Genomic DNA, 16,510 nt, shown 5'->3' with positions numbered 1-16,510 from the left:
GCAAGCAAATAGCACAGTTTGTTTTCGGAAATTGGTTGGAAACTGTCTACAAAGTCTGAGGGAATCCTAGCGTTCCAGTTGGTAGGTTGGTACGAACCGTTGGGAAATTCTTCACCATTTCTTCATTTATCCCAGTTTCAGAGTCTCCAATAGATGGAAAGCAGGCGTAATGAACCAGTTGGCCAAATTATAGAATTCGGTGGATTGGCTGTAGAGTGTTGTAAACTGCTTTAACCAAAGTAATCACTCTGGCCACACAGAAATTCCAGTCGGAACAATCAAGACTAGAAGAAACCATGTAAACTGCTTTAACCAAAGTAATCACTCAGCTGGCCACACAGAAATTCCAGTCGGAACAATCAAGGCTAGAAGAAACGTTAAATGGCGCGGAGTGCCGGAAAACACGTGTAAGCGAGTTACGTTGATTCTGGTTTGATTTCTGTTTGAATAAGCAGAGCGAGCTTTCTAAGTCCACCACTTCGCTTGGTAGTAAAAGCTAAAGGAGCTTAGTCACGGTTTGGGCATATTAAAAAGTTTAGCCTCAATTTTTCAAATTCGTCGTTTGTAATCCGTGTCAATCTTCTCCATCCTTATTTTAGCCATCCTTGTTCCTTTATAGTTTATCATTATCTCCAGTCTTTGGTGTTTTTCTATTTTGTTAAACTGTTATTTTCAGGTTTCCTACCAATTTTAATTGTTAGGGGAAAAAAGGTAATTTTGCATCTGGCCAAAATAACTCAAAATACCGTGACTGAGCCCCTTTAAGACCAAAGCAAATTCGAATTACTTTCAACACTCAAGTAAAAACCGCTCTACACGGAAACGCCATCGTTTCGGTTGGTTCGCTGATTTTGGGAAAAAATAACCCAACCATTATTTAACGGTCACACCAACCAGTTCTATACAGCAAATGATACACGACCACATACTGCAGAAGTTCAGTGTTGTACACCGCTCCCATATACATTGATTAAACAGTTACATCAATACACCATATTACGTACGTTTATTAATCTACTTATATTCTAATTGGTTCTTCACACAGTTGCAAGACCTTCCAAATAGTAGTAATACTAGAGCGAGTGAGCACTAGAATAAAACTGTTTATTGTTTACACGTTTTGTTTATTTACACTTACTATTATCGTACTTGTGTACGGCTATGTTCTCTGTGGGAAAGGAATGAAAAATAGTCTGTAAAAATCTTAAAGCACTACTTAATTATTCACAATGTTCTGACAAAGAATAACAAATACTGTCTACGGAAAAATGAATAATAAAAATCAACCTGAACTAGAGTTTAGCACTCAATATCGCCTCCGATAGGCCTCATTCTCTATTAAATAAGCATTAAATGCTTGAAAAAACTCTGTGCATGTTTATGTGAAGCCAGTTAACATGCTATTTGCCGGTTGATTAATATATATATCATGCTAATTCTGTATAATTAAGCAGATAAAGGAGGAGGGGGAAGTAAATTTTTAAAGGTCTTTCATTCTCGTTCAAACAATTTCCCTCCCCTTTTTATAGCCTCCTATTGCGTATGCGATTCATCGTCATATTGAATGGAACTTTGAAGAAACACAACAGGACACGCTTTCTGTATTTATTTGAGGACGGCCATTTCCACGTGATCACTTCAATCCCTGTCAAAAAGGTTTAGCGATCGTTGCAATCATATGTAAACAACTGTTTTGCGATCGTTGCGACAGCCTGAAATATATAGACCTCGCAGGGTTCTATCACAGTGAGCGCAGAGATCGCCGCTTGCGATTACGTGGACAACTCTCCGTAGCTCTCCGCAGGTGTAGCAATCGCTGCAATGAAAAACATCTCAGGATACACTGCGTGTTCCCCTCGGTAATTTTCTTATTCTGGACTGTGCTAATCATATATAAGAAAACTGGTAGTCGCAATGATCGCTCAACTTTCGCAACGACCAGGGCGATCGTAACGATCGTGGGCAATGATCCAACCCTTAGTACGCACCAGTACACTGTGCATCACAGGGGGGGGGGGGGGATCTGCCAGCGTGTTTTCAGTGTGTCTTCGTGCAAACAAATGTACTATTAGTCCAGTGGCGGATCTAGGGGAGGGGGCAGAAAGGACCCCCCCCCCTCCCCACTTTTTTTGGGGTAAAAAAAGAAAAGAGAAGGAAGGAAGAAAAGCTGGCAGAGCAAGCAAAAAAAATCGGGCCCCTCTTAGCTCAAGGTCTGGATCCCCCACTGATTAGACTTTGTCTTACAATCTTTTGCCGTAGTTGACTTGTTTTTAGCAATGTAAATACAGCAAATCTAGGGACTAAAGAAACTACAATATTCTCAGTTTTTCGTACGAAAGTTAAATGTTAGAACTCAGGCTTCACATTCTAAGGTTTATTTTCTAACTCGAGCCTGAAATGTTTTAGATATGTTCTTAAGTTGCCATCTTAAAATCGTTTAACATTATATTTGAGTAATTTTTTTGTAACTTAACTTCTAACAGACCAGATATAGTACTATATGGAAGTTAGAGTCAGCCTCATAACCAAAGTTGCCCTACAATGAGCCATGTATGAAATATCTAAGACAAGTTCTCCAATGTCCAAATATGTCCAACCTTGAACATACAACTTCGAAGGGCAACCATGATCGGCCAATACGCCCGAAACATAATTAATGTCTTTTTATAGTCCACCACTTAATTCTCCTTGAAAACGGCATAAATTTATTGATTGAAATGCCCAACCGCTGTGAACGCTTGGAGTCGATTTGTATTTTTAGCCGATAAAGTGTCCTCAGGTTGAAATTAATGTTATACGTGTACAAAAAGTATTTTCATTTTCACTATTGACTTGCGAAAAAAGTGCAACCCATGCAAGCTTTCCTTCACAATGTCAAAACCTCTACTTCCGCTGGCCGTTTTATTGTGCCGTTGTTTACTTAAAACTACTTTTTCGAGCTATCCTCCAATCCACATGGCAGGGTGGATTCTTTTTGTATTCATCTTGATTAAAAATTTTAGGAGAAAGTATGTTTCGTGAGTATGTTTCGCCGAGCGGATACTAACTTTTGATGTTACACCCTTAGGCGTATAATCCCCTGAAAGTTCCCTCTCAAGATCGTACCACGTGATCAGCTTTGACCAATGCCGACTAAGGAAAACTTAGATGTGAACTATAATTAACAATTATTTACCGAAGTAGAGGTGAATAGTGGTGGATATTTATCGAGCCGCGAAGCGGCGTGGTAAATATCCATCACTTTCACCGAAACTGGGGTAAATAATTGTTTTAGTATATACCACACAAGCTGAATAATTAGTGGACCAAAACGTTGTTTTATGTGTGACAAGCGGTCGGAAATTTTAAAATCTCTCGCGCCGGCTGCTCGGAGGTGAATAGTACTTGCTAATCACCTCCGAGTTAACCAATCAGAGCGCGCGAAAAGCACCATTCACTTGTGTGGTATATACTAATGGCTAATAGTATTGCATAGCTGCGCCAATCAGATTGCAGTATTTGCATAATTATCTAAGTAGAATTCTACTAATGATATATTTACAGAGGTTTAATGCAGCATACTTTATTTACTGAACGAAAATGTATCCAAAAGCTCTTATGCTGGAGGTCCTTTGCATCTCGTTTCCACATGAGTTCAGGGGGTCCATATGGAAAAAACTTCCCGTAGTACCAAAGCCGATTCTAGATTGCGCTGCCTCTTTGCAAGTATTTGGAGCGCCAATGATTCCAATACGAGCTCTTGCGCCGTTGTCGTATTCTTGTTTATTGTTGAAACCTTGAAAAGTGCATCCTACCTAAAGGGAAAAATTCATGATTCTAGCCGTTAGTAAGCGCAGAACATTATATCTGTTCTTTGAATACTTCCTCAAACAAATGAATCTTTTTATTAAAAACAAAAGCTGAACAATCTCTTTGAAGTATGGAATACAAGTTTACCACAGACGTTTTCAGGCATGGCCCTTCTTTGGTGTGTTGGAGAATATGACGCTTTCAAGAGTTTGTTCAGCCTTTAATATTATTTCCGTCATAAGTTTCACGTATCACATGAATCGATTTTGTTTGTTTGTTTGTTTCCTTATTTCTACTGCAATTTTCAATAGGTGAGTTTTGCCCTCGACTTAGCGCTGCCCTCAAATATGAAAGCGCTGCATATCACAGCTAAATTATTAACAACCGCCCATGAATAAGTGCGGCATTACCCATAGACAATAACGCGGTGCCCATTCGAAACTTTTTTCAAGTTCTAATGCAGGGCCTATTCCAAGAGGTTTTCGTCCGTCCTATGAAATTGCCTTACTCCGATATTGAAATAAGATTCAAGTTAAGATTTTAAACTGAACTTATTTTTTCCGTGCTGTTGCAACCGTTAATTGGATAAAAAGAGTTGTTAGTTCTGGTCAAAACGGTTTTTCCTGTTTTTTCAGAAGGTTTTGATAACCATCGCCTTTTAATAAGTTCGCCCATAGAAAAAGCCCACAATAAAAAAAAGAAAAAAACGAAAAGCGTCCAAGAATGTCAGCTTTTTTTTCACCTGGATATCTGAGTTATTCAGCAGCTTCTTCCATTCCGTCACATTCAAATGTGTCTCCTTAAATGTACCGTTCCCAATGACGTCCCTCAATGAAGACCCAGCATAGTTCAGTGTAATCCAGTTCGTTTCGTCCTGATATTTCATGCCCAGGCACAGTTGAGTAAACGGTGTAGACCAAAAGCTGCTGAGCTTGGTTTCCGTGTCATGCAGGCCTGTTCCGCCACCTTCATTGTAAGCAACAGTGTTATTCCAATATTTCGAATCGTACTTGAACGTTTGCTTGAACGAAGAAAAGAACAGCGAAGTAAGTTCAACTGACAGCTGACAAACATAACCTTGGATTGTTTGTTTGTTTATTTGTTGTAATACCGTTTGGTGCCATTTTTATCCAATCAAGTGTATATAGCAAAACAACTCAGCACAGCTTGTCTTGGTCCTCTTTTAAACACCTGATTTCTGGTTTGAAACTTGCGAAACTCAGAAAACTATTTTGTTTGTTTGTTTGTTTGGTTTAGGCTACTTTCAACTGTTCATGAAACAGCTGAGAAAAAGTAGAAATATCGTTATTCTAAAATTGTGGAGATGGAAATGGCTGGGCCATGTTCTGAGAATGTCTTTAGACCAAAATCCCAAGATAGCATCAACATGGGCACCCGAAGGCAAACGCCGAAGAGGACGGCCAAGAGAGACGTGGCGAAGAACGATCGGCAAGGAGAGAGAGAACATTTCGGATTCAAGACATGGAGGGAGGCAGAGGTGGCGGCAAAAGACCGAGTTGCTTTGGGGAGACGGATTGATGGCCCCATTCTCCACGAGGAGAGAAGGAAAAAATGACGTTGAAAAGTCCAGTGCAGAATGAGGAAACCTATATATTGTACACTGATTGCAAACTTAAAAGTCGAAATTACACTTAGTATTAAAATACCTTGTTTCCATCGATCTTCATGACCAGTGTCCATCCGCCATCTCCACAACCGGGAATTGGAGTCATGTGACAAAACACATGTGCGTACTGGGAGGGTGGCTCAGCCCGAATGTAAAAGGATCCATCGACACGGATTCTTGAGTTTTAACGAGAAAAATAAAATTACTAATTCAATTACATGATGCTGCTGCCTCGCTTTGCAGTTGGAGTACCTATATATGATTTCGCGCGAGCTCTTTTACAAAATCAAGATACGCAGCCTTAATCAGTCAGCGAAACCTCGCCCTAGATGGGAAAATTCGTCTGTCAAACATTTATCCTGGGTGTTTTCAGTGGTGTATTCAAATGTGGGGGGATGTGGTAATAATGTGTCTGGCCAAGAAGACGACCTCCTTTGTTATATTTCGATAAAGAAAGGGACGAAAATGTGAGGTAAATTTTACAGGCCACTGGAGATGTTACTCAAGCAGATTTTAAACGCAGCATTGTTGCGTTAATTAAAATCGAAATCGTGTAACATGGCGTACAGGTCGACTTCTAGCGCAACATTTCGTTGCAACAAAATGTGGCAGGTTTTTGAAGGTGTCGAAAAGCGATTCAAAAGCCTGAAACACTGTTGCCCTAATCTACAACGTTACGTTAAAAAATTGTCGCGTGTAACATCACCTCTTACGTGGAGTTCAACTGAGAAAATGTCGTTGCAAGTTGTCCCGTGCTACACCGCCTTAAGGTTCATGTTAGCCATGAAGTCACGCTCAGAATTTTCGACGGGAACTTTGTTTCTCATGAATTCAGTTCTCTATAATTCACGTCACTGTCAATATGTTTACTTACAAAATGACTGAAATAAAACAGCATATTCTTCAAGGATACTGTTGCTAACGCATCACAACGAACAAGGTACAGCTGGTTCTTGAGCACGTTTTCCCAACTGTTTTTCATGAACGTAAAAGCTCTCGTCTTCACGTTGAAAACATTGCATTAACCTCTCTAATTTCAATTTCTTGTTACAAACCTGGAATTCTCCCAGATCTCTTTGCAGGACATGGGAAGTCTGTCATAAGAACCTGGAGTGGAAAGTGGAAAGAAAAGGACAGTGAGGTTACACTTCGTGGATCAGTTACTTTCAAATTTGTCAAGTGACGTCGGCATTGTGGGCTGGATCAGAAGGTGATGTGAAATTCGTTGCTCTGGCATTATGTGTGTCAGTTTGACAAATAAAAATCTCAGGATTTGTCAGCCCAACATGCGGGTTTCCAAAGGGAAAAGTTGTATTATTTAATAATCTAATCGGTCCAGATCTACCTTGCCCAGGTCTGCAGGCACTCTCTGACGTGCAACTGCAGTCGCACTGGTTTGATGACTGGACTTCTCTTGGAAGAAAGAGCTTTGTTGCTGGCTAGAAAAAAGTGAAACGTTGCATCAGTAGTCCAAGATATTCATTCTTTAGACTTCTGTTGGCATATAGTGCAACAACATTATCAAAACACCATATGTGTTTGAAAAAAATAACTTCAAGAACGGATCGGGCTTCGTAAATCAACGACAAAAACAAAATGTTGAGAAAACTTTTTTACCGTCAAAACTTGCAATTGTGTGGCCATTGAAGAATATGTATAAAGTTATAGTACACAGGATTTCAAGTGTTCTTCCAATCATTGTCAATGAAGACCAAACCGGATATGTCAAAGGCCGGTACATCGGTCAAAATAAAAGGCTAATCACAGACATCATGAAGGTAACAGAACTAGAAAGTATACCTGGTTTAGCCATTTTTATTGATTTTAAAAAAGTATTTGATACGGTGGATTGGAACTTCCTCTTCAGGGCGCTGCAAGTTTTTAACTTTGGCCCATGCATTCAAAAGTGGATTAGAACTTTTTACACCGATTGTTCCAGCTGTTTTATTCACAATGGATTCGCATCTGAGTTTTTCAAACTGGAAAGGGGTGTCCGTCAAGGTTGTCCGCTCTCAGGCTCTCTCTTTGTTCTATGCGCGGAAATTTCAGCTAACGCCATTAGAAATGACAACACCATCAAAGGAATAAAAATTCATGACAAAGAATTTAGATTATCCCAGTACGCTGATGATACAACTGCCTTTGTTTCTGACACGAAATCTGCAACAGATTTATTCAAACTTTCGTCAAACTTTCAAGAATGTTCTGGCCTAGAAATAAAGAAAAGTAAAATTGAAGGAATGTGGTTAGGCGCAAGCGCAAAAACACAGCAAAACCCCTGGGAATTGCTTGGCCAGCTAACTCTATACTCGCACTGGGAATTAATTTCTCGTATAATGATGAAATTGTTTACAATAAGAATTTTGAACAGAAACTAATCAAAATGAAAAGCCTGCTTAACTTGTGGTATCCTAGAAACCTTACACTTCATGGTCGCATAACGATTCTAAAATCCTTAGCGATTTCCAAACTCGTTTATAATACATCTGTCCTAACTTTTCTAACAAAATTCACCGCCATGGTGAATCAAGCAGTTACAAAATTTGTAAGGAATAAGAAAGCTAAAATTAAATACAGAACAATGATGGGACCGAAAGAGCAGGGAGGGCTAGACATGCCGGATTTTCAAATAATCAATGAAGCGCTTAAAGTTGTTTGGGTAAGAAGATTAAGTGACAGCAATGGAACCTCAAGTTGGAGTCATATCCCTCTTTCCTATCTACAACCAGTTGGTGGTCTGTTTCTTCTGCAGTGCAATTTTGACTTAAAGCTACTTAAAGTTGATATACCGATTGATTTTTACAAAGAAGCTCTGTGCGCCTGGCAAAAAATTAACCGCAGTACTCCTAATATCAAAAAGCAGGTACTAAATGAAATAGTTTGGAACAATCATCACATAAAGATAGAAGGATATTCCATTTATTACAAAAAATGGCACGATGCTGGATTAACTAAAATTGAAGACTTTTTTCAAGGTAACAGATTCCTAACTTTTGAGGAATTCCGCAGCAAGTTCAAAATTAACACAAACGTCTTAAACTATTTCGGTCTATGCCACGCAGTCCCTCAAAAATGGATCAATATTCTCAAAGGAAATGTTACTGAATCCGTGGAAAAACGTTCTGAGAAGGATAAGATATCTTTAGATAAACTCTCTTGCAGATCAGCAACTAAATTCTTTGTTAAGAGTAAATTCGTTACGCCTACAGCTGAACGAAGGATGAAAGAAGCCAGTCTAAAAGAACATACAATACAACTCATTTATAGCCTTCCGCTTAATGTTTCAAAAGACACTAGACTCGCATTTTCCAATACAAAATAATTCATTACATTCTACCCACAAATTCGACTCTTTTTAGAGATTCAATCAAGGAACATGATAAATGTCACCTCTGTGGAGAAAGACAAACGTTAACCGATCTTTTTGTTACCTGCTCTGAAGCTCAGAATTTTCGGTCTCTCTCTACTAATTGGTGGAGCTCCAAAAACGGGGATAGGACCACTCTCGATAAAAATGAAATAATATATGACGTGACAGATAACTTCGCTCGTCATCTTGGCTTAAACCTCTGCATTATTATAGCCAAATATTATTTATATACTGCCTCAAGAAGAGAAGAAGAGTTTTATTTCGATGCTTTCTTAGCGATGTTGACAAACAAAATTAAAATTGAGAAACATAAATCTAAGTCACAAATTAATATGTGAGAAAGAGCGTTTTCCATTTACCAAAAAATTCCGGAAATCCCGGTTGGGATGTAAATGGAACACGACTTTTTGGTTCGTTCCACTGGAAATTTTCCAGAATAAACGGAATTCCTGAAAAGGTAGTCCCGTTTTCCCGGTGGAAACTTCCCAATGGAAAATTTGTGTTCCATTTACAGATTTCTCGTCTTTATCACCAGTTTCATACCTTTCGCGGTCTTTTAAGTGGCCAGGCTTCCCTCGACTCCCTGGTGTTTCAACAAAAATGGCGGCTGATCAGGGTCAGTTTTCTGGAAGCTTTTTGCAAACAAACTTTTCAGGGCTACTACGAGTGCTCTGCCTGCCACGTTCTAGAGCCAGATCTAGAAAATTCATTGCCGTTGTGGCACTCTTCCTGTAGCTTGGACGACTCTACGCAGACCTTCCATTGTGCCTCGTCATTCGAAAATGACTTTTAAACTCATCGAGTGAATATCCTGGCAACGCGTGTTCAAAATAGCCTTCAGTTCGTTGCAAATTCAGTCTCATGAACGTCGAGGTCGCTGAATAAATATCTACTGCATCATCTTCTGAATTAATCAAACTTTCTTCCTCTATAGAGACTTCTAAGATTTCGCACAAAAACAACATCTGATGGACCTCATTGGCCTCCATTTTGAATATTCGCGGGAGATTCAGTGAAGCGACAGAGAGGGGCCTGTGAACGAATAGGACTTGTGACAAATGGAACGCACTTTTCCCAAACGAAAATTCCCGATAGAAATTTTCCGAATTTTTTTGTAAATGGAAAACGCCCAAAGCCTCCTATTGTAGCTAACCCCTGACATGAAAGATATTAACAAATTGTAATGTAAGATATTATTGTAATGTAAGATATTAACAAATTGTAATAATGTTAGTATTGTAAGTTCTGTTAGTATCGTTAAATTGTAAGTTACGTTGACATTGTAAGAGGTAGGTAATTTTTGTATGTAATGTAATGTAAGATATTGCAATAATAAAAAAAATTAATAAAAAAAGAATATGTATGAATAATTACATAATTCCGTATTGTAGATCCTTTCGTGTCAAAAAGGATGCTGTAATTACGTTAATTCTGGAACGTGGTGGAGAATGTTTTGCGGCCCACAATACAGTGTCGGGCCCAGTTCTCGGCCGGGTCCAGTTCTCGGCCACTTTTTGATCGGCGTTTATTTTTAGCGCCACAAATGAATCTGAATAAAAAGCAATTGTTTCCAGAGGTAGCTTGATTCTTTGTCTTCCGTTCTGCCGAGTTTTTCTGTGAGCACGTCGAGGTGACGCGAAGGTAGGTGAATTTGGTTTCCCCGAAAACGTGTTTGTTTACGGCTACTCGAATTACATGGTTTAACTCAAGTTTATATTTTGTCCGTCTAGAAAGCCCAAATGAGCCAATTCTTGGCATAAAGGATGTAGAGTGATAAAGCTATCTGTTAAATATAAACTTTTCCTGGCCTGTTTAATTCTTTGACCTAAATTCACTCCTCAATATTTCCTTAGTACTTTTGCGTATTTGCCTATTCTCGGCCACCCTGTTCGCCTTCAACACTAAAAGCGCTCATGGTTCTGTGTGGAGTATTCGTGTCAAGTCAGTTGTAAAAATAAAGCTGTAATGGGGTGGCGTGCTGAAAACTATGAGCTCTGACTTAACCCCGTTTTAAATACTTTTTTAGCCTCGCTTGACTGCACTTAAGAGAAAAACTAGGTGTGCAAAAAAACTTCCTTTTCTAACATGAAACAAAGCTCTTTAAGGATAATTTGTGATCGAAATATCAAAACACAAGGTAAGAAATACAAGTTTACGTTTTTTGTGGCCGAGAACTGGGCCCCATACTGTAGTCCCTTGCCTTTTTTAATCAGAAGAATATAATGCGTTTTATTCTCATATTCAACTTTATATACATCCAACTTATTTCGTGCATGTGAGATCACGTTTTTACACCCTGAAGCAACCTAGAAGAGACCTCGAGGCAAATGTTATTAAGGTACTCAGAGTATTGTTCGAATATCTAGTTGATGTGTTTCGAGTGACCAATTTGCCGATTTAATCAGGTGCCATGCCGTGAATAGCTTTAAAAGTAATGCATAATGAGCAGAATTTTGAATTGAATGCGGTACTTGACTGGTAGCCAGTGAAGCTGATACAAGACCGGTGTGATATGGCTAAACTCAGTTGGGTTGCTCTTGAAATCTAATAACATTGCCTTTCGACATCATTGATCCAATGCATCAAACAGCCTAAATATGGAAGGAATCGGCCGACCCCGATCCGTGAGGTCTGCCCAGTTTTCTCCGACAATGGCTCTTAAAAGATTTTAAGGAAGTGAAATGACAACAAATTCAATGGCACGACTTCAATCGATCATTACATGAAATTGAATTTGGAATGCATGTGAAATTTCATGTACAATACAGAATACTGAATAGAACTTTTCGCAGATAAAAAACTGGCAAGAGCCATGAAAATAATTTCATGAGTACTGCATTGAAGAAAAGGCTTTTAACAAATCTTTGCATAGCACACAATGGTAGTTTCTATGTTGTGTTTCAGAAATTTAGCCAGATTAGTTGACGGCATAGTAACATTTTCTCGACGAGATAATTCCGAATTAAGGTAAAACTTTCAGCAGGCAAAATTCTAAATGTCTTGTTCTACATTAACATATGATCACATACACAACTGAATCATTCCAATTATACTTTCAGCTTCCTCTCAAGAGACATTCAGAACAACTTGATGCATGCTTTACGCCAGATGCAGGCAGATGTGAATGATGCTTTTCGATTCGTCCAGAAAATGCACGTTACGTTAACGATGTAGGAAATTGTCCACCGCATACGTTTTTGTAAAGTAACCTTCGCATGAAGTGTTAAAAACGTATTTTTTTGAGAAAGATTTGTGTGCCGGTTAATTTTTTGACCAAGTAAGCGGAGTTGAATCTGTCTCTTATAGTTTTCCTTCCCTCCAGACAAATATTTTGTCAGTGCCGATAAATATAGTCCACCTGTTCGTGTAATGTCTTGTTTCGTAAAGACATTGAGGTGACTGGTTCTTTCTCCTGAACAGATTCAAAACATCTATAGACAGCAGAGCACATTTTAAAACTTTCTATCGAAATGCTTGCACATTCAGTTTGTGCTGCGTGATAGACCAACGGTGTATGTTTACCACTCTTTTGTGGCCCCACCAAATTATCTGCGTTTTTGTCTGTTTTTGTTTTTTTACCTTTTTGTCTCTGTTTTCTTCTTTGGCAGAGGAGATATAACCAGAGACTGAAGTATAAGCTGTTGTAACACAATAAGGAAAACAGAAAGACAGGGAAATATTTAGAAGCAAACTGAACACCTAAATAAAACTAGACAGAAGCTTGTCAACGAGTGTCATCCGTGATCTCGCTTCCGGCTCCGAATGAAAAATGACTTTTCCATCATTAAAACTTCGAAAAAAATTTAAATTGAACTTTGGTTGCGAAATGGTAAAGAATACAAAGTTGTTATTTAATATGGTGAATATATGCTCAATATACTGGAATTAAAATATGAAGATGGAATTTGTCATAATTCGGTTTATTAAAAGCTTAAGGTCTGTTTGTCGCGCCGCAAAATCAAAGAAAATGAATGACTGTTAATGAGTTGACTGGGATATCATTGCGTCAGAAGTTTAATTTAAAAAAGTGGGGGTTTAAAGTGGAAAGAATGGTTGCCCCACCAAACGGGAAATAGACGTTAAGTAATTATCTTCCTAACAGATATAGTGGTCCTCCGACTCTCGCACGCTCTACAGCAACGTTGAAGCTGATATTTTACACTTTTGACCGAGCAAGTTGATGTCAAAAATTATGGAATTCTTCTCGCTGGAAAACGTCTTTCGTTTAAAATAATTTCTTAGTTTTTTCAAGATAAAAAGGAATAAGACAAAAGGAATATTAAACAAAACGCAGAATTTTAATCCTACATTGAATTAATGTAGCTGATAATTTAGCTACTTTTTCCTAGTTTTTTTTTCGAGATAAAAAGGAATAAAACAAAAAGAATATTAAATAAAACGCAGAATTTTAATCCAAACTTTCAGATGAACGTTACTCGAGCTCAATAATCAGTATTAGTTTTTTTGACAGACTCGATGAGTTCGGAGCACGAGTACAGAGGACTTTAGAATTTATTCACATGATATTTTGAAGAGAATAAATGGTTTTCAGTTCAGGTCATAAATTTTTCTCTGGCTGACAGTTTAAACTACACTTAAAATTCGGCTGCCTATAGCCTCTTGGCATAACATGCCACTCAGTTCTGTGATTATCATGTGAGATCAGAACGGTCGTCCTTACTGAAGTAGATTTTCAGACCTGTTTGTTCCCTTCCTGCCTACATAGAAAAACAGAGAGAGAATAATATTTTTACAAAGTTTCTTTCCAGACGAGCAACTGTCGTCGATCAAGATGTTTTATTGAGTTATAAGTTCAAACTAAAAGAACAACTACTTTTGCCAGCACGTATGTACAAGGCCGCTCTCTCGCACTGTTTACCTACAGCATTTCGTTTATTGAAGGAAGGACTGCAAATCCAGCTGTTACGGTTTTTAATAAAAGCTGGGATTTGGTTGTTGTCTCGAACAGGAAAACTGGTTATTCGACAAATTTGGACGTGTTTGCTTTTCAAGAGGTCGCGGTACATTTTCAGAGGTTGAGTTGAGTAACCTGTTCCAATTAGCATGTGCCACCAATACAACCAGTTACTGTCGGCAGTTTTCATGACAGTGATAATTTTATAGAAGCCGAGGGCCAAAGATAACCGGTCGCTTATCTGTATAGCTAGTTATGCCTCACAGAGATGAAAACGGGATTAATTTTTTTTTTGCACAGAACAAAGAAGCTGACGAGAAAAACAGGCATTTAGTGACACAGAGGAATAAATTGTCAAAAGGTTGAAGAAAAAACTCGGCAGATTTTAAATATTTGGTGAATTTTAACTTAATCCTTTCGTATGCATGCATGTAAAATGAAAGTTAGTTTTAGAATCAGAATTAAACTTTGGTAGTATAAAGCTGCGAATGCTGTATGCGTGACTCACCCTTATCTGATGAAATATCATGCCCTGCATTTTCACTAATTCGTTCTGTCCACTAAATGGTTGCTGTAAGCCTTGTTCGTTCAAATCACAAGAACCTGTGAACGTGTTGTAATTGTACGATACGCACTTCTCGTCATTCTGACATGCGAGTGTACAGCTCAGCCAGTCTTTACAGAAAACTGTTTTCATCACTTGGCTCGCCAAATAACTATCCTTTGCTGTGAAGGAAACTGCGTTTGTTGATGGCGTCCCGATGAAAAGTCTTATCAAAACAAGTAGATTGAAGCACAGGATGATGTCGAGATACTCCATATTGCTTCACTGTTTGCGCTGTTCACTGAGATTTTTCCGTTGGATAATGACGCACGCTTGATTTTCTGTTACGTCGCATTAGCTTTTAAACATCCTTTCTCTCTCTTCTTCAACGAAGAGCTAAGAAATCAAAACCAACATCAAACGAGAAATTAGCATTACGTCAGGTATAGCAGTTAACTGACAAACTCTGCTTGTATTAATTCAACAATTTCAATGAAGCTATCGCCTAGAAGAAACAAGTGTGCATAATTACTGCCAAAAAACACAAACAACGCTATCAGTTTCCGGCTATCTTCACCACGTAACATTGAGACCGTCCTTAATCATTCTTACTCATGCAGTATTTCATTTAAAATGAACAATAATTACGAACGAAATGTCTTACGGCATGCTAACAGCTTTAGAGAAATATCAAATTTTCATTGGGCGCGCTAGCTTCATTGTCTCAGAAAATACAGCGTACTTATTGCCTTCCTGTTGTATTTGGTCAGATGTCCTTTCTTGCATACATTTTAATGTCAAACTGGGGCGTGTTTGCTTTCAGTTTGGCTAAATTGCTTTCCCAACTGACTTTAAGCAAACCCACTCAACTTATGAGCGACGAAAATAAAATGGGAAGGAATTCTAGCAAAAATGTGGAATTGTTTCGGGTATTTTTACCATTCTGCTGGCAACAGTAGGTCTTGGTGTCGCAAGGCTCAATTTCCTCTGTCACTAAATACTTTGTGCAAAACGTTCGGAAAATTTTGCGTCATTAACCCACTATCATAGTGCGTCTTTTTAATTACCACACGAGATTTAATATATTTTTATGTTTGCTGCAACATGGAATCGTTTGCCTTCATTAACGGACGTTCATTATATGCTAGTGGATAACCATTGTATAAGGTCACGTTAATTGCCACAGAAAATGGGACATTGAAAAATTGGAATCGTCAGGGAAGGGCAACTTGAGTCTCCAGGGAGAAATCTTGTGTCTTGTTCAAAGGTCGGGGTTATTCCTTTAAACACAAAAAAAGATATCTATATCTATGAATCTTGAAACGGTTTCCGAAACAGAATGCGCAAATTATTAGAAAAACAATGTTGACAACTCGGAAAATCGACAAGCTGATGAAAAATAATTTATATGTTTGCACAAGGGAGTCTCGACTACAAACAAAATTTTAAGGTCAAAGTAAAAGAAAGCCGCTTGGAAGATAGTGCTTTTAAAAGATTATTCAAGTTAACAATAAGGGTGAAGGAAAATTCAATGAGCTTTTCTGATACCTGCAAATTTCTTGTGTGAGATGCATTTGTATATCACTTCTCATTTCCATAGATCTGATGGTAATTAAAAAGAACATTAATTTTTTTTTATAAATCGGCAGTTATAGCTGTCACCACGATATTACGCAACAGTATTATAATCACGAAATGTCACGGCACCAGCACGATTCCTGAAGATAAATGCCGTATTTCCTCGATTAATCGGTCATTATAGACAGCTTCCCTATCATAGGGACGAGAGGAAAAAACGACCCGGGCGCCTGATTGGCTCGTTTTTATCATCAATAAGAGTACAGACGCATAAAATTTTAATTTATGCAGGCTTTCAAGTTCAACTTTCGGCTGTCAAACCGTCAACTTTTTAACCAATGAGATCTTATGGACTTTTTTAAGTAACCAATCAAAAAGCGAGAAAAGCTATCGACAATGTTTGCGTCATTTTGAATAAAATTCACTTATCTCTATTTACGGCAAGTTTACGGCGTCTTTTCCCCTCTTTTATTCCTGGCATTTGACCATTTTGGGGTCTTGCTATTGTGAAAAACAAATTGACGTCAGTTTTGTATGCGTCTGTCCTCTTATTGATGATAAATTTCGTCATAACATTGTCAAAGTTTACTGCGGAAGCACTCCCCTGCGGCTCGTGGTTCCACAGCCACTTTGACATTGTTATGACGTAATTTATAATCAATAAGTGGACAGACGCATAAAAACTGA

At 38.4% G+C, this 16,510-nt stretch overlaps 1 protein-coding gene across 1 annotated transcript; it reads right to left on the bottom strand.

The window, feature by feature from the left end:
• Positions 1 to 987: 987 nt before the first annotated feature.
• LOC110041126 (uncharacterized) lies at positions 988 to 14,864 on the bottom strand. Its single transcript, XM_089273543.1, has 6 exons — positions 14,210 to 14,864; positions 6,762 to 6,855; positions 6,472 to 6,523; positions 5,457 to 5,592; positions 4,532 to 4,810; positions 988 to 3,794 (listed from the first exon to the last, which is right to left on the bottom strand). Exons 1-6 carry the CDS (start codon positions 14,519 to 14,521, stop codon positions 3,567 to 3,569), a joined length of 1,101 nt encoding a protein of 366 aa, XP_089129669.1. The 5' UTR covers positions 14,522 to 14,864; the 3' UTR covers positions 988 to 3,566.
• Positions 14,865 to 16,510: the final 1,646 nt, after the last annotated feature.

The sequence above is a fragment of the Orbicella faveolata genome, unplaced genomic scaffold (genome assembly GCF_042242905.1).
Source record: "Orbicella faveolata isolate gen_17 unplaced genomic scaffold, um_ofav_v1 contig_1, whole genome shotgun sequence".
NCBI lineage: Eukaryota > Metazoa > Cnidaria > Anthozoa > Scleractinia > Merulinidae > Orbicella > Orbicella faveolata.
Note: the sequence above shows the minus strand (reverse complement) of the source record. Positions and strands in the feature narration are given on the sequence as shown.